Source organism: Platichthys flesus, chromosome 19, assembly GCF_949316205.1.
Source record: "Platichthys flesus chromosome 19, fPlaFle2.1, whole genome shotgun sequence".
Classification (NCBI taxonomy): Eukaryota; Metazoa; Chordata; class Actinopteri; order Pleuronectiformes; family Pleuronectidae; genus Platichthys; species Platichthys flesus.
The window spans coordinates 10,243,942-10,256,058 of record NC_084963.1 but is presented as its reverse complement, the minus strand read 5'-3'; the positions used below and the strand labels follow the sequence as shown (position 1 = coordinate 10,256,058).

At 40.4% G+C, this 12,117-nt stretch overlaps 1 protein-coding gene across 1 annotated transcript in view; it reads left to right on the top strand.

Moving 5' to 3' along the window:
• LOC133974919 (astrotactin-2-like) overlaps window positions 1–12,117 on the top strand; it is a 249,798-nt gene that overhangs the window by 231,761 nt on the left and 5,920 nt on the right. The window contains exon 20 of the mRNA XM_062412735.1: window positions 5,069–5,210. Within this exon, the coding sequence (XP_062268719.1) occupies window positions 5,069–5,210 (142 nt within the window). The remainder of the gene's footprint in view (window positions 1–5,068; window positions 5,211–12,117) is intronic.

Sequence of the window (12,117 nt, the reverse complement as noted above, 5' to 3'; positions counted from 1 at the left end):
TGACCTTTTGTTGCCCTCTGCTTACATTCACGTAACTCATGCAGCATTTTGCATAGAAACCGCTGCTATTTATTTGCTACTTGTGCACTGGAAATGTGAGTTCCTGACATCTCCTAGGATTCCTTATAAAACTGTCCTGTGTTTTACGACGTTAGTTAAGAGTGTTCTTGATTTTAATGATTTATAATGATTTGCTTCTTGCGTGCTAACGTTTACACCTAGTAAAGGCCAATATTACCCCCCTTTACTGTCTCCGCACGATAGTACACCATGTACCCCGGCTAAACCTGCATGCTTGTCTAATATTGATGTAATTGCATAACAGTGTATGGCTTTCAGATGTTTCTGTTTAAAAAGCTGTTTGACCCATGGAATGTGTGGGTAAAGTTTGCTAGGTAAGGGTATATGACTTTTAAAAGAACTAAAACGCACACTGTGTTCTCCTGCTGAGTCCTTAAATTGATAATTATACAGTAAGCCTCTCTAGAGCCACTAAAGACCAGACCAAAGACATTTGTCTTTTGTTTAGTCTTCCAGCTGGATCAAACTAACTCAAACACTTCCCTACACTGTCAGTTATACAGCAGTGGTCTATTCACACTGTAGAAAAAGTAATGTCCAATTATAACAGATTGCCTCTTGTCACCAAGCTAAGCTAATGCTTGTGCCTCTCTATTAGCGTGTGGGAGACATAACATACATTTAACCCAGTTGCTACACATGGATATCGTCAAGTCAAGCGTTGGTTCTGGACCCAAACTGTTTAAGAGCAAAGTTACAAATTAGCTACAGTATAAACACTATAATCAACACATTAGACAATTACATTTTCAGTGTTTTGATTGTAAATTTTAACTATTTTTGACTTTTTTTGTTCGATTTATGAACACGGGGATTGTTTTAGAAAGAGGCATATAAAGAGTCTGCAGCTGAGGTAATTATTCTCTCGTCTTTGTCACATGCACGCTCATAAATTATGGTGAGCGTCAAATAAACCGAAAACTCTGGTCACAACAGACAACATCCTGGGACGGAGTCGACAGCTGAAGTTGGTTTTCCCTTAATTCAAAACAAATGTGTACGCTTATCCAACACCTTGGTCATGATTTCCTTTCTCTCCAGCGCCACTTTCCAGACATGCCTCTTTCACGTAATCCTTGTCTTAGTCACTTATTATCCCTTAATGTTATGCAAAGCTCAGAAACAGGTCCTGTAAAGTTCTGTGAATGGCTGCCATGAGTGAAGGGAAGAAGGTCACCTGTCATCTGATGTGAGCCCATTTAAATACTCTTTCACGTTGAGCTGGCTGTGCACACAACAGCAGCAGACGATTGTATAGAAGCAGCTTTTTTTTTATAAATATAATCTCATTCTCTCTCCTGAACTTTTGTTGTTCTTTTGCCCTTTTTTGTTGTTGTTGTTTTTTGTTTTTTTTGTATCCAAAGCCTTCCAGGAGATCTGCCTGTTTCTCAATGTGTGCATTTGTTTGTCTACGTTTTCAATGCGGCTGTAAAACATTGAACAAAAACCCACCCAGCCCTGAGCAGCATCCAAACTCTCCGTCAGCGAGCACACTATTCTATACAAGGCCTGAGTCAGATCTATGAGTCAGAGTTATATCCTGTTGGGTTTTTGCGAGTCAGTATTATATTATAATCACATATTATACACTGGTTCGCCCCGGCTTGAACACTCCCAGGTGATCGCTCCTGCAGTCACACGTCAGATTTGATTTGGCGCTGCGGTCATTCCGCACCCTGACCACATCCAAATTGATAAAACTTCAGAGAAGTTCCGATCCTTCTTTTCCTTTCCAGCCTCATTTCCTCTTTGTCTCTCAACTTATTTTTTTTCCTCTTTTCTTCCCTCCTCCACCATTTTGGTCCATGCTGTATTTAGAACTGTCTCTTTCTACTTTTAGCCTTTGAGAATTAGCAGGAATCTGGCATTCTTCTCGTAGTTGCTCGCGATAAAAGCTGGGGGAGTGGCCTTGAAAGGCGTAGTGAACGTAGGCAGATTCAGGTCAATGCTCAATCTTTAATGGATCATTACTAATAATTTCTTCGAAAGACTAAGTGGTCTGCCAGGCATGATTTATTGTTCCACAAAATCTAAGTATGTCAATATGTTGAATAAACTAATTGCAAGAAAAATATGAGAATGCAACAGCTCAGAATTGCACATGGTTTATGGTATTAGAAGCCTCCAGACAAATCTAATACCTGAGAACATGTCAGCACATTAACATTATTTCCTTCTTAATGTGGCCTTTTTAAGTACTTTTCCTTGTACATAAAAGTATCTTATATCTTGCTAAATCCATTATTATTATATTTTCTTTACAAAGGCACCTCACCTAAAGGCATAGTTCACTGAAAAATGAAAATTGACTTTATCTACTCATCAATATGCAAATGGAGGGGTGGCTGAAGTGTTTAATTCCACACAAAAGTTTTCTTTATAGGTGAACTATCCCTTTAAGTAATTGTAGAATTCTCTTCCTTCCATATAGGTCCTTTAACTGTAAATGTGTGATATGTAAAAGTAAATAAAAAATAGTGTTTTCTTTGCAGATGATTGATCCCTCAATGTTGGTAAAGCCCAATAGCAGCATTAAGTTTATATATATATATATATCTCCCTAAAAGGTATATTTTTGGTTATCAAAGTATCATCAAAAAGACTGAATTGTCACAACGAGGAGAGAAGTTATTCATTACGGAGCCACGCATCAGCTGTATGATTTATTGTGATCATCAAAACCTCATCTTTCTTTTCCCTGATGACTCCCCAAACCATAAAAAAGCTGAACAGCTGTCCTCCTTTCTCCTTTCCTCTCTTAATGTTTGTCACCCTTTATTCTCCTCTTTTCTTCCCTCCTTCACTACTTTGGTCCATGCTGTATTTAGAACTGTCCCTTTTCTACTTTTAGCCTTTGTGGAGTGGCAGGAACCCATCATGTGTCGGGCATTCCTTGCATAGTTGCTCGCAGTAAAATGTGGAGGAATCTTTAATAGATCGACAGTGGTCCGCCACGCATGGATTAGTGTTCCACCAAATGTTGCTGTGTCAACAGACTTAGCCCACTAAATAAAGAATTAAAAAAAGAAAGACTAATTGCTAAATAAATAATACAATGGAGAGAGTTAGGTTTTCAGAAAGGGAAAACTTTTTCAGTTTAATGTCACTGTTTGAGGAGCCTCAAGACAAATCAAATACCCAAGTGCATGACAATAAAATCTGATGGGAAACACTGGTTCCAGTATCATCTTCAAAATAAATCTGCCCCTTCACCCGTAATCCCACTCAGGTACAGTATTTGATTTCTCATGAGGCCTATTTATTCTTCAAAGGTTAAATATTGTTACGCAGTTCAAGCCCATGAGGATCAAATGGCAAAATAAGATTCCTCATCTCGATATGCCGGCAAGCAGTGTATCCATACCATGCTTGGAAACTGGCTGACGGGAGACTCTACTAAAAGGAGCCACACTGTTGTTTTGATGCTGCAGATGAAATTGTGTGCACACAGAGTGCAGGGCAGTAAGACCAGTTTCACATTCTGAGTTCAGTGTGTGGTTAACTTTGAGCTACGAAAACAAATTGGTGAAGGTTAGGGGAGAAAAAAATTGGTTTTGGTCAAATATTGAAAAAGTAAATATGCCCTGTCCTGTGATTTAATCAGCACTAACTTTTACAACATTTAACCAATACCACAATCCGTCCCTAATCTTAACCGAGAGCTTTAAGTGGCCGAACTGTTACCAAGGAAATATTACTCATCTGTCACGAAAGAAATATGTTGTCATCAAATGTTTTACTGGCACATCAATAAAAGAATATCCTCTGCCATTAAAACAGCATCACTTTTTTCCCCCAAAATGATTTGTGTATAAATATCATTTCTATGAGACTGAATGTTGTATATAGGCTGTTTAAAGTATCTATATACTGTCGTGAGTTAACCATCTGAAAGTCTTCCTTATCACAATGATAAAAACTAATGTCAGAAAGAATGTAAGTCAAACATTTAAAAGGCAACATTATAAATTGTAGTTATGAGTTAGTTCCATAAGTAATGATGTTAAAAACAACCAAGTGCTTAAATCCCAGACATTGTAATAGGTCTATTACTGAAGTTTGAGTTTCTACTAAAACATTGTTAATGTGTTGAAAAAAAGACTTTAGTTAAAACCTCTGGCTTCTTCTTGATGCTGAATGCTGACTTCTTTTGCAGACCTAAGCAGATTCACAGTCCAAACATGAGATTCGTGTTGAAGAAGGTAAAACCTTAGAAAGAACACTACGACAGTGCAAGAATGTGTTTGTGTCCGGCTCATTTTCCTCTTCTGCAACCTTTTCTTACCATCCCTGTGTGCCCGGCCAGCCAGGCTCACTCCCTGTGTTTATAAGTTGGCCCATGTATCATAAGCTAAAACTAAGCTGCCCTTTACCTCGTGTAGAAATAGTTGGAAATCCAACCGTTTGAGAGCTTTTAAACTATTTTGACAGCTCCCTCTTTTTTCTCATCCACCCCCATGAGCACTGGAAATTGGCGGAATGTATCTGTAGGTCTAAATGAACAAGTGTGCGTCGCTAGCCTTTTTCCCGTGATCCCATTAAGGAAGTAAATTCTGCTTTCCTACGGTTCTGTAATGTAGTGTGTATTGGTTGATGCCAGCAAAAAGCCATATTTAATTTAGCCCTGGTCGTTGTGGTACTGGAAATCATTCCCACCTGACGGGGGGGGGGGGGAAGCTCACAATACCAGAGTCACCATCATTGATTAAGAAAAAAAATTGCTTGCCAAAATGTTGAAATTCATTCATGATGAAGCTTGTGTCGGGAACCATTGTTTTCCTCTGTTGAAACATGTGGTGGAACCAAAACATGTGGCATTGTTTTGGTTTTACTAAGAACAATAGATGAAAGATATTGTTTGAAGATAAGTTTGCCTATTCGGGCTAAAAAATATGATGAATATTGACAATGAATTTCCAACGTGGCATTTTTGTGCTATTTCTTCTTTCGTCATTTCACCATTTCTTCCCAATTTCATCTGTACCAGGTGAAGTCCTGAGCCTGATGGACGACCTGTTCTCTGGTCTGGGCTCGGCCTGTGTCGTTGCCGGGAAGAGAAGCGGAGACCATCCTCACTCCGTGCTATATTCAGTGGTCTTCAAGTGCCTGGAGCCCGACAGTCTCTACAAGTAAGTCCGCTGATGCCCTTGCAAAGTTTTTATGATTCAAATCAATAGCCGATCTATTGTGGCTTCGTTATATCTGCACAATATGAATAAAGATGAGGCGTACACTTTGTAATGTTTCCTGGAGACAGGAGCGCTTTCATGTCAATGCTTGTTGGCCGGACACGGTGAACCCATCAGGTCTAATCACAACTAAAGGCTCCATGTACTCCCATTTGTCAGAGTACCTTCCCATGGGTAATCAGCCAAATAACAAATTATGACTATGTAGGTTTTTCATCCAGGGTATAGCATTTTGAAACCTCTTGTCACAGTCACATAAAAGATTGTTTGTTATGCTTGTTTATGAATGTTGATGTAGATATGAAATATTATAAGTACCTTTTATTATTTATTTAAATGTTGGCGCCAGTAACAATTTATTCCGTCCCTGCAGTGTATGCATTATTTGTGAATAATAGGCCTCAGTAATGTACCTGCTGGTTTGAGTTGAGGCATCATGTCAGGTGTGCGGATTGGGCAGGGAGCTTCTTAAATGTGGCATCAGTGGCCGCACCAGTCATGGTCAAGCTCATCAAACCCTTATTGTGCACAATCCTGTGCAAGCCCTTACAAAGTGTTTAGACGGACCTGTCACACTAAAATCTTAGAATTGAGGCAGACATATTGAAATAAAGGTGATTGGTAAAACCAGACAGGACCCAGATGTTGTTGTGGCTGTAACTGGACACATGAAACACGCTGTGTTCTTGCTGTGGTCGCAGGTTTGGTTGAGGGTTTTATGTTTAGAAGGATTTAGCTATTTGATGACCTTGGTTTGTTTTGGGAACCTCAGTGTTGTCCTATATTAAAGAAAGAGTCATGGTTTAAAGTGTCATATGTTTTTTAGATATATTTTCATTAAATGTACCAGTCAAAGTTACAACGTTGTTGAAGGTTGAAAGTTGAAGCTGCAATAGTTTAATCAGTCTTTTTCTAATGGGAGTCCAATTGCCAAGGGTGTTTATTTTAAATGCTAATAAAATCAAAAAGTTGTAAATATCCTTGACACTTTAATCCAATGTGTGAGCAAAAGCATGTCAAACACATACAGAGGAAGAATATAGGTGAGGGAAGACATTTTTATTCATGCATAATATAAAAAGGTTTACTGCTGATTTTATATTTAAACATAAGGAAGAAGAGACGGCTTTATAAAAGGAGAGAAAAAAGTTTGGGGTTTGCATGTTTAGCATCAACTTAGTTAAAATTCCATCCGATGTTGGATGAAAAACAGTGGGAGAATAACTATTTTCCTAATCTGTAGAATTCAGGCTCCCACCGACAAAAACCTGCAACAAGAACCTCATTTCCAAATTTGTAGCGGCGTTATCTTTGTTTAGGCATTCTCCACAGTGTTGTTTTCGCTGATAAGGGCCAAACTTACGTCGGAACTACGTACGAGGGCACATCTGTTTGAAACCAACTCTGCTTGTCTTATTCAAGGACCTGATAAGACTTCTACTGGTATTGGCTTTACAATTGATCATGCACAAGGAGGTCGGTCATGGCCCAACTTTCCTGCTGGAAAGAAATACTGGTGTCATTGCTTTAAAAAAAAAAAAACGACCTTGACCTTTGACCGTGAATTAATCATCTGGACATACCCTCCCAAGAAATATTCCCACTTTGGGGTGACAACATTATCCTGCCTCCGGCAACATCTACATGCAGGATAACAAATGACCAGAGCTGCGGGAATGCCAGTTGTGACATATCTTGTTACAGCACTGGAAACTCTTGAAGAATGATTTGCTGGTGCAACTTTGGGATTAAAGTCCTGATGTCCAGCCACACATGTTTGAACTCCTATCGCTTGATTAGAGGCCTTTATAGGGGTTTTTGTTGCTCTTTTCACTATTAACTCTGTTATAGCTCCATACCTATAGGTGCATTACTCCACCAATCTTTAACCTTAGCCCAGGTTTGATTTTAAAATACCTGTGTGGCTGTGCTGGGCCTCGAACTGTAAAACGACAGCTGTAATGAGGTCACAACATAGGCAGAGTGACACAAATTAGCCAAGGAAAGGATGTGGGCCTTAACAGACCCCTGTGACTTGGACAAGATGTCGCTTCCCCTGACTGGGTGGTGGGAGCATCCTCTGATGCTTCGCCTACCGTCCACTGACGGTTCACATCTTGACGTCGGTTTGAGGAAATCTAGGTAGATGCTTTTTTATAAAAAATGCTATGGCGTAGATCCATAGTAGCTTGAAACTTTAAAGTAAGTGGCTCCTGTCCACTTTAGTTTGCCACAAAAACTGGGTAAATCAATTGACTTGTCACCAAGGATTATCAACTGTCATTCAAAAGGTGATATAAAAGCGAGCCTGGGAAGCATAAATCACCAAACAAAAATATTTAATATCCCCAGTGTGCTCTGACTTTTCCCCTCCACAAAGAGTCGATTAAACATATGTATCATTCTATACGTACCTATCCACCTATCTGAGAAATGGGTGCACCATGGAAACAATCAGTGCAGGTGTATATGAATATTTCACTTGTGCCTCCTATCACTTGAATGTTATTCAGTAGCTTTATATTAATAAAGAAGGGAGATCATGTCACGTGGTTCACCCTGTATGATGGTATCACTGACGATGTGAAATGTTTAAATAGCTGAAATCATTATTGTTGCTTTTTCCGAATACTCAAAATATCTATGACTTAAACCTAAATGACTTTTTCGAAGGGGCGCTGCTCTATTACTTTGCACTTTGGAGTCTTGCTGATCTGCAAGTGGGACTGTTCCGTGCTAAGCAAATATTTCCTGATTTACAACGAAAGGCAAGGCGAATCGATCCGCTGCACCAGTGTGATGCCTCTCGGATAGATAGCCCTCAAAGTCATCAGATGCTTCGAGCGGCCACACATTTTTCAGGCCGGAACATTTTGATGTGGCTCCGAAACGATTTGTGGACCGGCCTTGACTGATGTGCGTCCAAATGCTGATGTCGTGGAAAAGGCATCCCCCTGCCGCCCTGGCTTCTCTCAGCATGCCAGGAATACTGCCCCTAATTGATCCTCTCTCACTCTCACTTTCTCTCATTCCTCCTCTCTGGCTCTCGCTCAGTCTGTGTCCGAGCTTTCTGACTTGTCATCTCTCGCTCGGCTGTTCTCTGTCTCATTAAATTAGAGGACAATGGTTACTGTAATGGCAGCATTGTTAATTTACGCAAACATTAATCTGCCATTTGTCCAGTGCGTCGTCTGCTGAGCTTTTCAAATCGGCGGCACGCGCACGGACCCTGAGCGGCTCGCTCCCGAGGGATCAACGTCCGGCCTGCAGGGCAGCCTTGAGTGGTAGACACAGCCGAGTTATAGATAGGATGTCCTAATGTAGATAGGAGAATACAGACAAAAGAAAGAGTGTGTGTTTGTGCGCGTGTGTGTGTGTGTGTGTTCATGTGTGTTGCCAGTTCTGATTACTTAATGTTTTGACATTCTTGTGGCAGACCAGACCGTGGCTCGTTCCTTTGTTCTCCCGGGCGATCGTTATCATCACTGGGTTCAGACATCACACTCCGTCCATACGACCCCCATAACCGCCACTGTCTTTGTCCATGAATGAGACCGGTAACAGTGGGACTGACTGAACGAGCAGGATCAAAAACTATACACTATTTCTTACGCATTTTCTGTAAAATGACAGATTGCGTCGCACGATATAACAATCTCACTCTATCTTTGTAACCAAACAAATATTCAGACCTCCACAGCTCGGTCTCTGCAGAGTCTTAACCTCTTTGCACAAACAGCTTTATTACTGTACATAACAATCTTGTAATTGCTGGAGGGGCCGTGAAAGGGGAAACAGAACCTGTCATTGATGCCAACCATTTAAAAACAACCGAAAACAGCAGTTAAACGCTGGCAAGCTCACATCCTGGGTCCTAAAAAAAACACCCTTTTACAAATTGCCTTGATAAAACTCCCGCCTCATCATCCCCACTGCCCCCCCCCCCCCCCTCCTCCCCGGTCTCTCCCTCCTCATTGTATCCATCCGCACGTTATGTGGCCACATAATTTAAACAGTGACTGCTACATGCCGGCATTGTTTTGCTGGGCAGAGGAGCCAGCGAGGCCCGTGCGTCTTTTGTGAGGTTCTTGGGGAATACCACATCCACCCTGCTGAATAACAAGACCAGACAAACTATGTGAGCAATGTGCAAACAGGTCATGTTACAAACAAAACATGCTTTTGGCGGCGTTGGGACAGCTCTCCAAAGACATTACTCTAAAAACAAAAACAAAAAAACTGAAACGCAAATGGGTTTAGGAAGAAAAGCAACTTTCTTACAAACAACGACACACTAATGTCTTTATTTTCATTTATTTATAAAAGTATTTAGCAGTGGAATGCCATCTGCGTTGATCATTCGGTCTCACTGTGTTTTGTGGTTTCCTCTTTGTCATGCTGTTGTTTTTACAGTGGTAACTCTGTGGAAATACTGCTCCGAGCTTACAGTTTGTCACAAACATTTCTCAATGCTTAATTCATTCTTTTCAAAGCTTCATCTGCAGGAAGAAACAAGGTGGAATCAAGGATTTTTCTATCATTTCTTTTGTTTTTATTAACCAGAAAATCCTTACTCCGAAAACAACATACAAATGTACATCTTTGTTATTTAACAAACAGCTTTAATTCATAGGGAGTAAGTGAAAATGGTTTGGGCAGACAATCGACTATGTTTACATTGTGCAATCGGCTACTGTGAGGAAACCACTGTACATTAGATCAAACACTTCTGATCAGACCAATGTCGATACTGAAAATGCTTGGGCTCACTGGTTTACATTTACAAATAATTAAAGTGAACTGGTGTCTCGTCCTAGCAAGCTCACAGTGTGATGCACATTTGAATCAAGCACAGTCTTTGCACTTTGAATTCTGCATGCCCATCACGTTATATCATGTTTTTTTAAATGCTCTCAGAAGCCAGAGTGTAATATCAACCGTTCGTCATTTTTGGGGAGATTATGTGTCGAAATATTTCTTGGCTATGTACAGTAGCTCCTTGTCATCTCCACTGGCTTCCTGGAAACTGCTCAGAGCGATGAGCTTAGGTTTTGTTTGGACGATTGTGGTAGATTTTTTAGAAAGCAGGACAAACCCAAGCTAGGCGTTGTGGTAAGATGCCTGCAACCGTTTCATATTTAATGTATGGACAGTGATATCCATCCTCTCACTGAACTCTTCACCAAAAGAGGGAACTATGTCAAACTTGTGCCTGAGGACTGCTTTCAGACATTTTCCTCTGTGTCTGTTGAAGAGTTAGTTTACGCCATACGATTTGCTGTCTTGTGATCTGAAGCCTTCTAGTTTTGTGTTTTATACTACACAACTGATTTGAGATAAGGAGTCACACACGACCTAAACACCTGACTGGTATTTCTGGTCTACTCTGATTGGCTTTAGTCGACACCGATTTGTGTAGCCTGCTAAAAATCTAGTCAGAAGAGGCGACGAGTCAGTGAGCCTCTTGAATCGCGTCTCTTTGAAGAGTTTGCACGACTGCAGGTCTGACACACACTTGGCTTTGATCTGGGGCTGCGGTGTGAACCAGGCATTACCCACTTACTCTAACCTCATCACGTAAGCCAATAAATCTTATTCACACAAGGTAGTTTGAATTGACATTGTCTGAAAAGCTCCGACCACCCAGTTTGATAACATTAGCAAAGGCTTTGTTCCGTCATTGCAACAGTGAGCCAGCAACTAAAAGGAACGGAGCAAACTTTGATCTTATCTTTTATACCTGTGCTCTATGAGAACACAAATACATATACAACTGGATGTAGATTAAAATGGTTGGCAATGACAAACTCAATATAGGAGGTTCAGCTAAAAGGTGTTTAAATCATGGGAACCAATAGAGGCAGCTCTGTGTCTTTGATGTGGTTTCTGTGGTAAATGCTGCGGTCACACGTTGAAAGTTCAGCCACCATCGAGACATCAGCTGTGCGCGAATATAAGTACGACAGGATATTGATGGTTTAGTCTGTGCCACATCCAATCCTTATTTTAGATCAGGTATGACCAGTTCACCAGGGTACTTTTTCTGAAGTACACAGATTGGCATTTTGAAAAGGACACGTAAAGGTCATTGTTGTTTTTTTTTTGTCTCTGTTCTCAAGTGTCATTACACTTCCTCATTGTGTCTCGTCTCCCATTGTGGTGTCTTGAACTGTTCCCATGCGGTATCTTATCGGGGTCCTGAGTGGTCTTGAAGTTCTGATGCTTGACATTTTCAGGGAGAGGATCTTTGTCCTTTATGAGTTCTTGGAGTCAAGCCAGATGCACCTTTCCACTTCTCTCCTCTGCCGGGGTGGTACTGGCTGTACTGGCTCATTTTCAGATGTAATTAAATCCCTCAACCTCTGGATCGTTGTTCACAAGTCACTTTCTTAAAAAAAAAAAAAAATGAAAAGTACGTGATGTCAGTACATGGTGGATATTGTTTATTTTCATTTTACAACATTCTCACCTGGCAAGAACACGGTGTCCTCCAGCTTGTTATCCATCAAACCCAATATAATTGTGAATTTATTTGTTGCCCAATAGCCTGAGATACATGAGTCACCAAACCACAGACATCTGAAAGGAATGTAAGAATATGTCCAATTATACCAATGTTTATGTAGTTATTGGTTAGTTTAGTGAGATCTTTATCTTTTTACTTAAATGTCATATTTTAAGTTTTTTTGTGGATAATGGTAATGATTGTTTTCTGACTGAGAACATTGTGGTATTCTGTATCAATTTTAGAACTAATATCTTCTATGGTAATGTTTTTTTTAATTATCAGCTCCTATTCGTAACATCCCTCTTCCATCCATGTGTTCCTTCATCAAGGACAGATTCT